At 39.7% G+C, this 17361-nt stretch overlaps 1 protein-coding gene across 1 annotated transcript in view; it reads left to right on the forward strand.

The window, feature by feature from the left end:
• The window catches only part of XIAP (X-linked inhibitor of apoptosis), a 47580-nt gene that overhangs the window by 11871 nt on the left and 18348 nt on the right, over positions 1 to 17361 (forward strand). Inside the window, exon 2 of the mRNA XM_063432107.1 lies at positions 11686 to 12579. Within this exon, the coding sequence (XP_063288177.1) occupies positions 11706 to 12579 (874 nt within the window). The 5' untranslated portion in view covers positions 11686 to 11705. The remainder of the gene's footprint in view (positions 1 to 11685; positions 12580 to 17361) is intronic.

A 17361-nucleotide genomic window follows, 5' to 3' on the forward strand; every position in this document is an offset into this window, starting at 1 on the left:
TCTGTGTTGGTCCAGGGCTGCGTTTGGTGGTGTGTGGGCTCCCCTCGGAGCTAGCCTCGCACAGATGTTGTGGGGTGTGCCTGGTCAGGGTCTGCTTGTGCTCGTGTGAGGTGCTCATCCCTACAGGGCGCCATATTCTATGTCTGCTTACGGTGATTCGTTTGTGATTGCGCCATTTTCGCGCTCTCTTTGCTCTGCAGGAGGTGCCGTGATGTCGGGATTGCGTGGGCCGCTTCAGCAGTGTGTGTTCTTCTGGGGCTTGTGACATGGCTTGTCGGTCTTCAATTCTCCTCCAGAAGGCTGCAAATATAGCATGCAGCCGTGTCAGGGTGTCTCGCCCCTCTGTTGCAGTGGCTATTGCCGCCATTTTCTGGGTAGCTGGCTCCGTCTGAAGCTGCTGTCCCGCTGCCCAGGTGGGCCCTCCTGGGACCGGGATATCCCCCACCGGTCCAAAGGGGGGGGAACTGAGGCTCAGAGACCTGTTTTAAGCCGCGGCGGATTGCGGGGGAGCGCCCGTCTCCCCCACGCCGCCTGAGCTTGTAGGCCGCAGGCGTCTCGTCCTCGATTTTTGCACGTTGGGCAACTCATTTAGTGTCATCGTGTACCCCTCAGTTTCCCCTCTCCGTTGGTGACACTTTGGGGTTGTTTTAGTGCCGTTCGTGGCGGTTTTATCGCAGTTTTGTCTGTGTAAAGCAGGAGAAGCTCTTTCCTGCGACCGCTCAGCTTAGCGGTCCGGCCCCGCCCCCCAATTTTTTTAACTTTTTAAAGCTTATTTTAAAACTTTTTTAACGTTAACCCCTAGTTAGACTAACACTAAATCCCCCAATTCCCCACTAACTTCCACCCTCCCCAGCTAGCTAAATTTATAATTTTAAAATATTTAAATTAATGAATACAATAAATGTAACCCCTGAGGGTTAAACAAAATAAAGAATTAACCCTCAGGGGTTAAAAAAAAATCAGATCATAGTAAAATGTAATCCCTGCCAATTGATCACTGTAGTCAGTGATCAATTGGCAGGGAAGGGGTTAATTTTTTATTAAAATGGGTAAAGGGGGGGGGGGATTTTAATTAAACTTTATTTATTTATTTTTGGCAGGGGGCAGGATCACTGATGATCAGTCTCCCTGCACTTCACAGTGAACCCAGAAGTGCAGGGAGGCGGAATGTAAGAGCGGGCACTTTTGCTGGGACAGCCTGATCCGGTGCTCCCGGTCTGCCTCTAATACAGAGGCAGACCGGAGCACCATTAACCCCGTGATCGCCGCAATTGCGGCGATCTGGGGTTAATTTTAACGGGTGACGGACGAGGTCCGTCACTCGTCGTTAAGGCAATCCCCTGAGTGACGGACCTCGTCATTAAGGGGTTAAAGGATCACTATAGTGTCAGGAAAACAAACCCGTTTTCCTGACACTATGTCATCCTCAGAGTCCCCCTCCTGTGGCGCTGAAGGGGTTAAAACCCTTTCAGCAGTTTACCTTAATCCAGCGCTGGTGACCTCCCCTTCCCCGCCGACGTCCGCTCTCAAGTGGAGCGGAATGCGCATGCCCGGCTAGAGCCGCGCACACATTCTAACAGTCAATAGGAAAGAATTTCTCAATGCTTTCCTTTGGACGTTCTGCACGCTGGATGCGAATTTGCATCCAGCGTTGCAGAAGTGCCTCTAGCGGCTGTTAGGAAGACAGCCACTAGAGGTTGGATTAACCCTGCTATGTAAACATAGCAGTTTCTCTGAAGGGTTAAAACCTGAGGGACCTAGCACCCAGAACACTTCATTGAGCTGAAGTGGTATGGGTGACTATAGTGTCCCTTTAAAAAATAGTTCTGCCTGGGTCTCCCAGCGGCCTTTAGGCCAGCTCCTCTTTAGATATTGTTAAATATTGATACAGCATTAATAACACATTGTCTGGTAAAAAGTGGATAGAGAATTTTACACTCAACTGGGCATAAAAATGGTTTGAGAACCACAACATGAAATGATCACTCAGTCTAAGCACTAGTGCAAAAGTTATCTCTCAGAGATTACCCTACTAGCGATTTGTAAAAATTCACTGCAGCTATAAGACAATTTTACTGACCTTGACATAGAGAAGAAGGGGCTTTAATTTCTTCCTTTGTTATATCAATTTTGTCCAATAAGTAAGAAGAATCTCTCTCTGCTCATTGGAGATAGGTGAGTTGATAATCACATAAATGCATGGTTGGTTGCTTTGATCACCAATATAAACTTTTTTTTTTAAATTCTTTATTTTTGTTGCGCAAAGGTGAACAGACAGTTATGTCATGCCACAATAGCAGTTGACATAAATAGCTTAGTACATGGTTGACATAATAAATGGTTGGCAGATAACACTTGCGCAAGTTTTTAAAAGGTGTAGTGTGGAACAAGAGGAAACATCGCACATGTATACAATATGTAGTTAGTGGAGTAACTTAGCGGCAATCTCTGCTGTGCAGTATGCATTGAACACATTATAGTAATAAATCGTAAGCTATTAGAGGAGCTCGTTACTGTATGTCAAACATAAGGTTGTCAAAGTGACTATCAGCGTCGCGATACCTGTGAAGTACAACGTTAGTGCAGCAGTGATACACATTTTCCTGTTTGCGTTTTCTTGTTATCGGGCAGGCGTAAGCAACCATCTCATGTCGTCACGACAACAAGTACAGGTATACTATTATTATACAGTTCATGCTATGGCAGGTAGAGGATCTGCACAACATTATAGTGAGGAGCGGGGTGAACGCTTAGTCAGCATGAGTAGAAAAGTAAGCATTGAATGAGTAATAAAATTATGAGTAATAGTAAGAAACAGAAACATAAATAACACTGCTTAATAACAACAGGGACTGGAGCAAACTTTTGTTAACAGAGGGTAGACACAGGACTAGTATTGCCCCATTCGCATTCCGAAACATAGCTCGTGAGGGTGTGCATTACCGTCTGCCCACTGCCAGGTAGGTTTTTCAGGGTAACACCATATAAAAGCTTATGTGTGTATCACGTCTCAACCGCATGTTCCTGCCATAAAGTAGTAAGACAGCATTGGCACGATAGTGAGGTACAATTTATATGTTGTCTGTAGCAACGGAAGGACATTGAGTGTGTGCTAAGGAACCAGCGGTGCTGTTCCAGAACTGTTGTATAGGTGTCCGAGTGGGGGATAATCTGACTCGTGAAGGACAAGTCCTATATTTACCGGTAGTTAAGATTATTGGTTTAGGGGAGGGAGGAGTAAGCAGGCCGATTACATTTGCCGTGTAGGGCAGAACTAAGCGTCTCCGGGTGTATCTGGGCCTAGCAGGGTGGGTTTTAGAGTGTAGGGAGACGAGTGTATCGTTACCAATGTGTGGTGTTGCATCTAGTATAGTGTAGGAAGAAAACAATACATATAGATTGACTTTTGAGTCCCGGTAGGAACGTGCATAAGCACCATGACCTGGACGGTGGAGGTGGGTCGTTCATTGGCAGGATAGTCCAGGGTGTGGGGGCTCCGTAGATGGCCACTTGGGCTGAAGCCTTCATTGTCCGCATCTGGCTCTGCAACCTCCTGTGGCAAAAATGTGTGGGCCTTGGTGTCAATGTTTGCGTCCCAGTCAGGAGATTCCCAGGGGCTGGGGTGTTTCTCCGGCGTGTCAGGCGGTGTCTACGTTGTACCTCCGATTGGTTATCGTTAGTGATCAGTTGAGGCTTGTTCGTTGGATTGGAGCTCGCCGATCACCAATATAAACTTAAAGCAGATGTGGTGTGGCTTCTATCGGTTTATTGAACACTTCTGCTCATATTATGTGATAAGTGAACTGTGACTGAAGAATAAACTGCTTATTCTGTAAACTTCTGCTGGATAAAGATTTCTGGGGTAGAATCAGACCTAGATTGCTGGAACCATCTACTCAACACCGGTTAAGGAGCAGCGCCCACATACAATACATTTTAACAATAGTTACAAATGTTACTACTAGCTTGTTTGATACTCCTTAATCCAAAGTGCTATTTATTGAATTCATGGAAGTTTTTTTTATTTTTACTTGTAATCGTGACAATGCATTTATATATATTTTGAAATCTCCTGACTCACCCCCTTTGTTTTGGCATGATCCAGAGAAGGCTCATAAAACACTGCAGAACAAATAAAGGGACGCTATAAAAATAGAGACCGAAAAGACTAGAATATATGTACCAGTTCAGGGGTTGGTGATTGTTGATGCACACCAAGGCAAAATGTGGTGAGGGACAAAAAGATTTTCTTACCAAAAAGAGGACAGATAGATACATGGTCATGCATGTATTTCTTTAAAGAAAGATAGCCTGTTAATAAAATTGGCCGATACCCGTGTATTCTGTTTTTTATTTTTATTTTTTTATTTTTTATTTAATATGGTCCTTGCAAATAATAACAAATGTAGGAAGGTATAGCTAAATACCAAGAAAAGCAAAATTAATTCATACTCAATTATCAGCCATTTTTCATATTTATTTTGCTCTGTCCTGATTCTCCCTTTTCACATTTAGACACAAAAAAAATCTTTGCAGATAATTTGTATTTATATATTGCATGTACACAGAAACATTCAGAAGGTGTTTATAAATGTTTACCCACGGTACTATTTTCAGATTTCCCCTCTAATTCTCTTTGTGTCCCAGGGACCATAGCACTTGTTTTATTGGGGATGAGTCATTGTACTAGGTTGTGTTAGGGAATCCTTTAGTTTAGAGACCTACTGTTTATATGGTGGTCCTTTAGAACACTAAAGTTGTCATTGCTCAAAAATAATTATTGATATTGGTTTGCCCCTGAAGTTTGCTACATTAAAGGGACACTATAGTCACCAGAACAACTACAGCTTGTGGTGACATTCTGTCATCAAACTAACATGGTGACCAGGGGTCATGTGATCAAGTTCATGTAGATCTTTCTTACAGGGGGATAAGCTTTACCCTTTGATATGTTAAGTAGGTAATTCAATACCTTTACAAGTCAGGAGAGAGATAGCCACTCCTCTCTATCTTCATTTCTCTCTGTTCCTTCTTGGCTGTTCTACTGAGCAGATGTGCAGACGCCATGTGCTATCTTGGTGAACCATGTTATACTCTGTTGCTTCCTTTTCTTCCTTGGTGGATGTGATGTTGAACTTGCAGCAGTGAGCCATTACTAGATGGTGAAGGCCTAACCGTGGGTGAGATCAAACGTGTGGGGAAGGGGATTACTATATAGATTGATAGATTTAAAAGGGTTGTTGCTCCGTGGGTCTGGGCTGTGTGTTTGTGATAGTATTGTGTTGTTGTCTTCTAAATAAATACCTTTTAATGTAGACGAACCTTGTGTAATATTTATATTAATTTGGTGATATACCACATATGGCGACCAACGAATTTTAGACTTCTACAAAGGTTATTTATGAGGTAATAACACATTAATAGATAGTCAGATTTACTTTTTGGGGAGGAAAAAAAAAAAAAAAAAAAAAAAGTACTTTGGTTAATTATCCTCTGCATGGGAAATCCAGGGCTGATTGTGTTTGGAGTCTAGTTCAGGCCTCCATTTTAATGTACCAGATTAGGCATCAGGCCTCCATTTTAATGTACCAGATTAGGCATCAGGCCTCCATTTTAATATACCAGATTAGGCATCAGGCCTCCATTTTAATATACCAGATTAGGCATCAGGCCTCCATTTTAATATACCAGATTAGGCATCAGGCCTCCATTTTAATGTACCAGATTAGGCATCAGGCCTCCATTTTAATATACCAGATTAGGCATCAGGCCTCAGTTTTAATATACCAGATTAGGCACCAGGCCTCAATTTTGAATATATGTTTCAAATATCTGAGTTGAGTTTTATTGGGTTTTTGGCTATCAGAGTACAGGCCTAGCCCTGCATTATAATAGGCTTGCATGCTGCTTCTTTTTTGTATTTGAATGCTGATTTGATTCTTTATACAAGCTTGGGCATCAGGCCTCAATTTTTAATAGAGTATTAGTCTTTTTGCGTGTTTCAAATATCTGAGTTTGTTGTGTTTAGACTACCATAGTTCAGGCCTAGTAGTTTTTAAGGCCTTCATTATCAGAGTACAGGCCTAGCCCTGCATTTTAACACACTATAGTAGGCTTCCATGCGGTTTCTTTTTGTATTCGAATGCTGATTCGTTTTTTGTGTGTTTTCTCAAGCCTTCATTTTATTTTATTTTAATATACTACCAGCATAGGCCTCAATGTTGAACATACTATTGTTTTTTGTGTGTTTCATATATTTGAGTTGAGTTTTGTTTTGTTTTGGCTATCATAGTACAGGCCTAAAAAAAAAAAAAAAAAAAAAATGTTTAATTTTTTTTCAGGCCTGCATTTTAATACACTATAGGCTTCCATACTTTATACTTTTTTTGTATGTCTTGAATAATCTAGTTTAGGTATAACTCCTACCCTCCAAGCCTTGCGATTATATTTTAATATGCTAATTTGGGCTAATTTACTGGTTTTGAAGTTAATTAGCAAGTATTACCTTCACCATACTAAGGTAAATATAATTTGCATTGTGTTTACATGATAAAGGTATTGGGGCTAATACAGAGTGTTGGCTACTGTTTAGCCAGGTTAACATTTCCATTTTTACACTGGAGTGTGTTTAATAGAAAATGAACAGTTTGTATTTGAGGTAAATATTATGAAGTAAAGGTGCCTATGTTAAATTGTTATATGGTTGGGAATTATCATTGTGCTGAAGTTACAGTCAGGTATTTTCCAGTTTCCATCTCTTCCTTTAAGTCATTCTGTTTATTTGTAACTCCCTCCTCCTCCCCCCTACTGCACTTAAACAAAGGCAAAAGGGTGGTTTTGTGTGTTGCTTTCTGTGGGCATTTGTTGTATTGAAACTGTGAAGTTTTTTTCTTAAAAGACAAGAGTTTGTTAATCTCTTTGGAGCCAGTTTCAGTTTTTTTTTTAAATTAATCCCATTGTTAAAGACTCAGGGAGAGCTCAGTTTTAAAATGTCATTTCTAGGTACTAAGTATTTTTCTGTAGAAGTACTAGAGTACTTCAAGAATGACATTGACAAACATGGTGGACCATATGAGCTTCCAGAACCAGCAGGCCCCAATTGTGGAAAATATAAAGGTTTTATGGATGTTTTGACACAGATTGTTACTAATAAAAAGTGCAATATTAAGAAAAGGAAAAGCTTGGTGGCACAAGCGGTTGTTGCTGCAATAGGGGGTTTGGCAAGCATGGTACTCGAGTTGCAGCAAGCTAATTTAGTAACCACTAATAAAATGGAAGATGCTCTTGATGAAAGAAATTGTTTTAAAATAGCTGCCCTAAGAACAAACAAAATGATTGAGGGGTTGGAAAAGGAGTTAAGAGAAACAGAACAACAGAGAGATGCATATAGTGCTAAGATCACTGAACTCCAAGACCTAGTCATGGAATATAAAATGAAAATTAAAGAAAACACAAATAAATGGGATAAGGAGATTCCTAGAGTATGCCCAGGCCAGTCGTATTTTATTAAAGAACCAGTAGTGGGAACAAAACACAATGGAAATGTGCCAATTGTGAATTGTGTCCCACAAGCCCCTATAATAATAACTGAACATTTTAATGTAAGAGAAATGCCTACTAGCTTCTCTAGACAGACAAGGACTATGTCAATCACAGACAAAGATAATTTCCAGAAATGGTGGGGAAGTATGCCAACTGACGACTTTAACACCTTTACACATTGGTTTATGAGGGGAGCAAATAGAGCGAAAAAAGGAGGTCTTAACTTAGAAGAATGGACAGAACTGTTAGAATATGCTATGGGTCCTTTGGCTAGCAGACTATTTGGATTTAATAACAGTGTGTCTGATCAGGCAGGAAGAATTGCTGCAACAAATTTCTATTTACTCAGCATTGAGAAAGAAATTGCGAATATTACGATGAGGCCAGCAGATGGTCCTAGAGAGGTAGCTCAAAGGATATTGTTCTGGTATACGCTACGCCAACCTCAGCAGCCTCTGGTCTTGGGCTCACCAGAACACATTGCTAAAGTAATGGAAGCCCTTCCCTGGGAGTGTCAAGAATTTGTGAGGCTTTTTGATCCAACATTAGCAGACTTAGAAATGGTACTAACTAGAGCTGACAATTGGTGGATCAAGCATCCTTCCTCAGAACAGGCCTTCTCTGTTTCAGCCATAAGAACATTCAAGGTTGACTCTGGTAGAGATATAAATGGTAAATGGAGAAGCCAGAGGTGGGATGTACCCCAGAACAAGAGGGATAATGAGAACTGGAGACCAAAACAGGACTTTGACAAAAGATGGAGAGATCCACAGAGGGACCATAGGAATAGGGACAGTGCTAATGGAAGTAATGTAATGGGAGAGAATTGGAGAAATAGATGGGAGGGGCCTAAGGTTCTCAATAATAATTGGAATAATAAAAATACCTGGGAGAGGCTAAAAAGGACAGATAATCACAATTGGGGAGAAAAACGGAGAAACAACAGGAACAGTTATTGGGAGAATAATTGGAGAAGGAACCATAGATGGGATGAGCATCAGACCAATAGACGGGACTGGGATAATTGGAGGAATAAAGAAGGGAATAGAGACTACTGGGACCTAAAGAGACAGACTGAAAGATTGGAGGCAGATGTGAAAGCACTGAGGGAACAGATGAGAGAGGAGGAAAAGATTGTTCAATTGGGGGGTCCCAGCAATCAATAACTCTCATAATTTTTGTATCTCTCTACATCTGTATGTATGTTTGTTTTTCTTTTGTTTTGATTCTTTCTCTGAGTTTTCCAGTCTCCCATATAGCTATACATTTCTAATGATGAGATCTAGTGTTCCCACAGAGCAAGGCAAAGCTGCATTAGGATGATGATGTGTGTCAACAGAAGATTGTGGTGGATCCTTGTTACAGGATGGATAAGTATAAGCTGTATCACAGTAGGGATGGGAGACAGGCAATGCGGGCAGAAGATACTCCAAATAAGGGAGTCAGTTTAAAAAGATTAGTCTACATTTTAATAATCCTTCTATTCTTCCAAGGTGTCCGGAACAACGGCGGCAGTGGTTTAGGCAAAGCAGGGAGTCAGGAAAAACTGGACATATTTGCAGCCCTTCTGGGAGGAGTCGGAACTGGATTAAGAATATGGAATTCCGCAAATATCACATCCAGTCCTACACACTCTACAAACTCTGCCACTAGTACATTGCACATACATACATATTTAACACACACACACACACACATTGACCTAAATTTCTTTTTTTTGTTTTGTTTTGTTTTTTTGACAAATTTGTATAAAATGTGAATTGACAGCCATAGGAAAGTACAGGAGAACTTATGTCGCTGAGGGAACTATTCCGGAGGGACGGTGGGTTGAATTTCTCCTGTATATCAGGTTTTTGCTCCCACTAGGTTCTCTTGTACTAGAGGGATAACTAGATAACGGAGCAACATAGATGAAGAAAAAGTGGGGGAATGTGGGGTGATGCAACCCCTATTTGACTGTTTTCTTTTACCTTACTCATCTCACTCACACTAATTCCTGTGCTCCCCTTTCCTACTTCAGATCTCATAGTTTAGATAGATAAGAGGGAAATATTATTATTTTTAAATGTGCTCAACATAAGAGAAGAAAAAGTGAGGGAATGTGGTGACATTCTGTCATCAAACTAACATGGTGACCAGGGGTCATGTGATCAAGTTCATGTAGATCTTTCTTACAGGGGGATAAGCTTTACCCTTTGATATGTTAAGTAGGTAATTCAATACCTTTACAAGTCAGGAGAGAGATAGCCACTCCTCTCTATCTTCATTTCTCTCTGTTCCTTCTTGGCTGTTCTACTGAGCAGATGTGCAGACGCCATGTGCTATCTTGGTGAACCATGTTATACTCTGTTGCTTCCTTTTCTTCCTTGGTGGATGTGATGTTGAACTTGCAGCAGTGAGCCATTACTAGATGGTGAAGGCCTAACCGTGGGTGAGATCAAACGTGTGGGGAAGGGGATTACTATATAGATTGATAGATTTAAAAGGGTTGTTGCTCCGTGGGTCTGGGCTGTGTGTTTGTGATAGTATTGTGTTGTTGTCTTCTAAATAAATACCTTTTAATGTAGACGAACCTTGTGTAATATTTATATTAATTTGGTGATATACCACACAGCTTATTGAATTTGTTCTGGTGAGTAGAATCATTACCTTCAGGCATTTTGCTGAAAGCACTGTCTTTTCAGAGAAAATGCAGTGTTTACATTACAGCCTAGTGATAACTTCACTGGCCACTCCTCATATAGCTGTTGGAGATCCTTCCTGGGTCATGGCTTCCTAAAATGCATCCAAACATTCAGTATCTCCTCCCTCTGCATGCAGACACTGAACTGTGCTCATAGAGATTCATTGATTCAATTCATTCAATACAGGTTTGTGTTCCTGACCCTATAGTGATCCTTTAAGTTATCGTTTAATTGAAAACCTAACCAAGAAGACAACTTTTTTTTTTTAAACACTTTTTTTTATTGTGAATGACAACGCATGAATCATAGCATCAATATTAAAGCAAATGGAATACAACAGTTGATAGGGCATAGGAAACATTTGTTGATAGTGCATATGAAACATTTTACATTCACATTTTCACAACAGTAAGTAAGTGCACATAATTAAAAGCAAAGAAAGACTTCCTTTTTAAGTGAAAACAAAATAATTTTGAAATAACAAATTAATTGGTGATCGGATATGGATGATGCTACTGGTTTCAGAGAAGTTAGGTTTAAATAAACACTCCAAGCACCACAACTACTAAAAAGTGCTACGGTGGTTATTGTGGCCTGATTGCCCTGGCACGCTCCCAGGGTAAGTGGTCAGTTTGTTTGCGAATGGTTGGACAACTTATCGGTGGCCCAATGGGAGCTGTTCATCTCCTCCAGGAGAGCCAGAAGGTTTTTGCATTGAGCTAACCCGCATTGCATGGTTCAGTTCTCAGCCTGTGAGCCTGTTTTGCCCTGCAGGTCTCAGGTGAGCCAACATAACAACAAGCTGGAGACCTACTTGGTCGCTGACCCCTCTTATTGTGATGCGCTGTCTTCAAGAAGTCACTAGTAGTTGAAGTCATTGCAAAATGTAAACCGTGCTCTTGAAATTGTGCTATTTTTAAGACTGCAGGGGCAGCATCTATGCCCCAAAGTCACTTCATTAACAGTTTCACTGTCCCTTTAAACATGCTTTGGTTTGTCAATTGACAGCTCTTCTTGTTCTATGTGGTATATGGATGTCACAAACTGTGGTATCAATCTGAACACATGCAATGCAGTGGTACTGTTCTATCGATACAAATTGTATTTATTTGTCTTTTGATATACACATACTCTTTACTTTTCATGATAACCAACAAGGTTAGGCCATGCTACCATGTGGGATAAAGTACACACAATGTCAGATATGACTTGGGATCTCTTTATAGGGAATACCGTACATTTAATTTCTATATTGTGCAAGTCACATATAACCAACAGTAATTAATGGGTTCTAAGCTTAACAGTTTTAGGTTTTAAATTCAATTGTGTGTGTGTGTGTGTGTGCATGTTCCTGTAACTGAAGATCTAATACATGTTGCACCCTCTCATTATTCTTTGTTTTTGCATACATTAATTTTAATTTGATTACTTAATAATTGTTTTTCTTTTCCACATTTAGACAAGTTCTTTGACGAGGACATGTCATGTAACTGTCCAAAGATGTCAAGTGCCAACTTTGAAATGGAACCGGAACAGGAGTTTGCAGAGGAACATGCTCGAATGACATCATTTTCCAATTTCCCAAGCACCTGCCCAATCTCAGCTCCAGCACTCGCCCGTGCTGGATTTTATTACACTGGAATTGAGGACAGAGTCAAGTGCTTTAGTTGTCAAGGAATCGTTGAAGGTTGGCAACATGGCGACACTGCTATAGGAAAACATCGGAAAATATCCCCAAACTGCAAGTTCATTAATGGATTTCATGTAACAAGCGATTGCATCCAGACTCAAGTACCTGTTATTCCAAATTCAAATCCACACATTGATGGAAATTGTTCACAAGATATAGCTAACAATGTGATGCATGTATCCAGTTCTGTATACAATTCAGACTTCTTGTTGAGGACTGGAAGAGTTGTTGATGAGTCCAAAGCCAAATATCCAAAATACCCAGATATGTGTGATGAAGAAAATAGACTGAAAACATTTCATAACTGGCCAAATTATGTCCGCATAACACCAAAAGAGCTTGCCGCTGCAGGTCTTTTCTATTCCGGCATCAATGATCAGGTGAAATGTTTCTGTTGTGGTGGAAAATTAATGAACTGGGAGCCAAGTGATAAAGCATGGACAGAGCACAAGAGGCATTTTCCTGAATGTTTTTTTGTCTTGGGTCGAGACGTAGGGAATGTGACCCATGAGTCCAGTGGAACATCAAACAGCAGTAGACAAGGTTCTGAAATCACTGATAATCCAGGCATGAACCAATACAAGGCTCGCTTGGATAGTTTTGCTCAATGGGTGTTTTCCACTAACAAAGAGGCACTCGCTAAAGCTGGTTTTTATAGCATTGGTGAGAATGTAACTTATTTATCTTAAATTTGTGTTAATACCCATGTACAAAATGTTCTTGCCCCATGACCACTTCAAAACACTAACCTGTTCATAGTGCGTGCAGTAATCCTTTAATTAGTACAACAGTATCTAAATAGTCAGGTTTTCTGGGCTAATAATTGTCATATTGATTCGTTATATTCCATGGTTGATAATGAAAATGGAGCTGCTTAGGTTTTGGCTCTAAGATACTTGCACAACCCAATACCTGAACTAAAGTATTTGTTAGAATAATATAGTGTTGGGAATACAAATTTGTATTCCTAACACAATAGTGCTCTTTTAAATCATTGTACTTCCTGCTAATATTCTTCCTGAAAAGGTGTTTGCATTCTCGACTTGACAAAAGGAATGACCGGAACGTATGAACCTGCCATGTTATTGCGGCATAACGTTTGTCATTGGTCATTGTCTGTAAATGGGTGGGTGGTGGAGGTGATAATAAGTCACAAAGCTAGTGTGGGCAGGCCACTGTCACGAGGTCACTCTCAACCTCTAAACATAATAAACACAATGCCTGAATATAACTCCAGACTACAGGGCGCCACAACCACTAGAGTATATATAAATGCCAAACAATGAAGAAATAACAATGGGTGGAAATCCAAACAATCCACTTTATTGTAAAATATAACCTGCGCAATATATGCAGGAAAAAACAATATAAAATATTAACAGCCAAATTGGCCAAGAACCCCTAAGGACAGCAGCTATAAACTCACAGAAGCCTTTAAGTGTAATAAGGTGCCAAGTGCTAAAGTGCAAACAATGCAAAGTGCTTGATGTAACTTCAAAAAATGGACACCAATACTGAACAATAAAGTGCTTACAGGAGACAGAAAAAACTGCTGTGCCGAAAGTGCAGGGATCTTGTGGGTGCTCAACGCGTTTCGTCGATCTCGACTTCCTCAGGAGCTTGCTGGGTGTGCACTGGTCCTCTTCTTCTTTTAAATCTGCCGGTCCGGCCGCCATTCCCCGGTTGCGCATGCGCAGATCGCGCCGTACGTGCCATCACACGTAATGACGCACGGCCGGTCGATGTGCGCATGCGCAAACCAAGCTGGAACGCAAAAACAACTTTATGTATACTTTACACAGCCGCATGACGAGCAGCCCGAATTAATCGAGCGCTCGATGTGGATGCGGTCTGAATTTACAGACCTGCCTATCATGCAATCCTTAAAAAATACACAAGATTGGCAAATTAGAGCATGCAAATAGGACCATGGGCACTGGGATTTGGCTAATGGGGCCAAAATGAAATTAAATTGATATGCAGGCGCTCTGCAGATATATATTATGAAAATTAAAAAAATTATAAAAGCAGATATATATTATGAAAATTTAAAAAATTATAAAAGGAGGATCTAAACTTAAAAAAGGAAAATAGTGAGTACTTAAAAAGGGACATATAAAAAGGACAATCAGGTTCATTTGCATTGCTAGAGACGCAATATACAGATTACATATGTATATGAATAAGGCTAACAGAGGAATCTAATATTAACCAGATGTAACTGACACTGAGATACTTCAATATGTCAGTATGGTGTGACAAAGATACGGAGGATTTCAAAAGAGATACAAACGGTTCTAAACAAAGTTTTTTGGCATAATACATACATACATAAAACGGTAAAAGATGAACACTGGGGCATCTCTTAAAAAATAGTAATGATAATAACGATTATTACATTAGAAAATGTGAGTATTTGGAGACAACATATTTAGTATTCCAAACTTTGAACCATAAAATTTAAAGATTCTAAAGCATTTCAGAAATTCCAAAAGTAGAGAGAGATATAGATAAGGTGCACAATACATCGAAAAATGCATCCGAATACATAGAAAAGTAATAAAAATTGATAAAAAATGATAAAATGACCCATATATACTGGAAAGAGAGAAAAGGTAGACGATGATCTTATAGGGTCCCAAAGGTTTCCCAAGCTTGATTAACATCTCGTCCTTCACTTCGACAACCGGGACCAAATGGAGAAACAGAACACAGTGGGTTAATATAAATATAAACAACATGCCAATTTAATCAATAAAGACAAGTATATCGAGATCAGTGTTAAGGCCAGAGGGAACTGATGACTTCATTTTATAAATCCACTCGGTTTCCCTCATGGCTAGCATCTTCTCAGTATTTCCCCCTCTCCAATGTGGTATAACCAAATCGATCCCGATACATATAAAATCTTCCCAATTAAAAACATCACAAGTGGTACAGTGTTTCGGGACACTATGTTTCATATTCTTATTGTTAATTCCATAAAAATGTTCCCGTATTCTCACATGTAGTGCCCTGATGGTCCGTCCTATGTACTGGATACCACATTTGCATTGCAATAAATATACAACATTCTTACTTTGACAATTGATAAAATGTTTGATCTTAAAAACCTCTTTTGTAACTGAGCTTCTAAATTCCGTGGTTTTACTTGTCTGAAATTTACAGGTGCTACACCTTCCACATTTAAAAAAGCCTTTAGGTTTTTTGGATAAAAAATGGTCGTTCCCTTTCCCCTCTTTAGGTAATATGCTAGGTGCTAAAATGTTTTTCAAACTATTATTTTTCTTGTACAGCACTTTTGGTCTTGATGGTAAAACCTTTTTTAAAAACTGATCTTGTAATAGGATGGGCCAATTTTTCCTGATGGAACGTTCTATTAGATTTGCCCTACCATTATATTTGGTAAGGAAGGCGAATTCGAAATCATTCTTGTGACCTCTACTAGTCATATTTCTTTTCCCATTTCCATTTCTATTTTCATTTCTGTCCTTATCTCGCAGGAGGTTATTTCTTTGGAGTCCTTCTACTTCCTGTTGTGTTCTAGATAAAAGGTCATCAGGATAATTTCTATCATAAAATTTCTTATTTAAAATCTGTACTTGTTGTTTAAAATCGTTTTGATCAGTACAGTTTTTAAAAATCCTCATGTGTTGTCCTTTTGGAATGTTCGTTAACCAGTTACGGTTGTGACAACTAGAGAATTCAATGAACCCGTTCCCATCAGTGGGTTTAAAATAAGTCTTACTTTTGACTTTCCCGTCTTTCACAAATAGAGTAAGATCTAAAAAATTAATATGAGTATCATGGATCTCTTCAGTGAATTTCAACCCATATTCATTAGAATTAATAAAAGATAAAAATTCATCTAAAACACCTCTCTCTCCTTTCCAAATAATTAAAACATCGTCTATATATCGTCTCCAATGTACCAGGTTCGCACCGAATGGATTGTTCTGCCAAATATTCTGGAGTTCCCAGTCTGCCACAAAAATATTGGCATAACTCGGTGCGAACCTGGTACCCATCGCTGTTCCACACGTTTGAAGGTAATAAGTCCCTTCAAACCAGAAAAAGTTGTGGAACAGGATGAATCGTACAAGGTCTAGAATAAAAACAGTTTGATCAGTGTTCATCTCAGGGTCTTTCATTAAAATTCTATGAATGGCATCTATACCCTTTTCATGATCTATAACTGTGTATAAGGATGCTACATCCACAGTCACCCAGAGATATTCATCATGCCACTTAAAATCCTCAAATTCTCTTATGATCTGTGTGGAATCTTTGACGTACGATTTTGTCTGTGTCACATATTTTTGGAGAAAAAAATCAATGTATTGAGAGACATTACTCGTCATTGAACCAATCCCACTGATGATGGGCCTCCCTGGTGGGGATATTTGGCATTTATGTACCTTTGGCAGGTAATAAAAAACGGCTGTTTTGGGGGATGAGATATACAGGTAATCAAATTCACCCTTGTCAATAATCCCTTTATCATGACCCTTATATAAAATGTCGTGCAGTTTCTTTTTAAAAACACATGTAGGGTTACTCTTCAGGACTTTATATGTATTGGTGTCTCCCAATATTCTCTGGGACTCCTTCATGTAATCGTCCCTGTTTAAAACTACAATACTCCCCCCTTTGTCCGCCTGTCTAATAACTAACTCTCGATTCTCTTTTAGTTGTTTCAGTGCCGATTTCTCCTTTCTTGTCAGATTCTCTTTTTTCTTTTTCGCCGAGATTTTCTCAAAATCTCGCATGATCATCTCGCTAAACACCGGGATATGATCCCCCTTCTCCCAAGTTGGAAAAAACTTTGATTTATGTTTAAGACCTGAATGAATGGTTTCTGGTATTATGTGTTCCGTGTCTGCCAATGTCACATCCGTATTAGAATTATCTACAGTGATCCCAGGAATTGGTTCAGTTCCCTTCTTTTTTTCAAAAAATCTCTTAATTGTTAATTTCCTCAAAAATTTTTGAGTATCAATGAACAATTCAAAAAGGTTTGGTTCAACTTGTGGGGCAAATTTCAACCCTTTGTTTAAGACACTTAATTGTTCTGAACTTAAAGTCATTTTCGATAGGTTCAGGATGCCCTCGCCACTAGGTATTTGGGTTAATCGGTCATTTCCCCCTCCTCTACATCCCCTAATCCTCCTGTGGCCCCCAATAGTTTCCTTTTCTTTGGGGGTGTCTGGATGGTCTGAAGGGGGGAAAACCTGTTTCTGTGGGACCAGGCATTCTGATTCCTCAAATAATGGTCTCTTGGTCGGTTTTCTAAAAAAACATCCTGTTGACTAGACCTGTCCCTTATTCTTTTATTGGTGGTATTATCTTGTGTTACTTTTCTTCTTACTACCCTATCTGGATCCTCAAAGTTCCTACCTATCTTTGGTTTCATAGACATATTGTGTGTATCATACCCTTTTCGGG

This window comes from Pelobates fuscus, chromosome 9 (assembly GCF_036172605.1).
Source record: "Pelobates fuscus isolate aPelFus1 chromosome 9, aPelFus1.pri, whole genome shotgun sequence".
Taxonomy (NCBI): domain Eukaryota; kingdom Metazoa; phylum Chordata; class Amphibia; order Anura; family Pelobatidae; genus Pelobates; species Pelobates fuscus.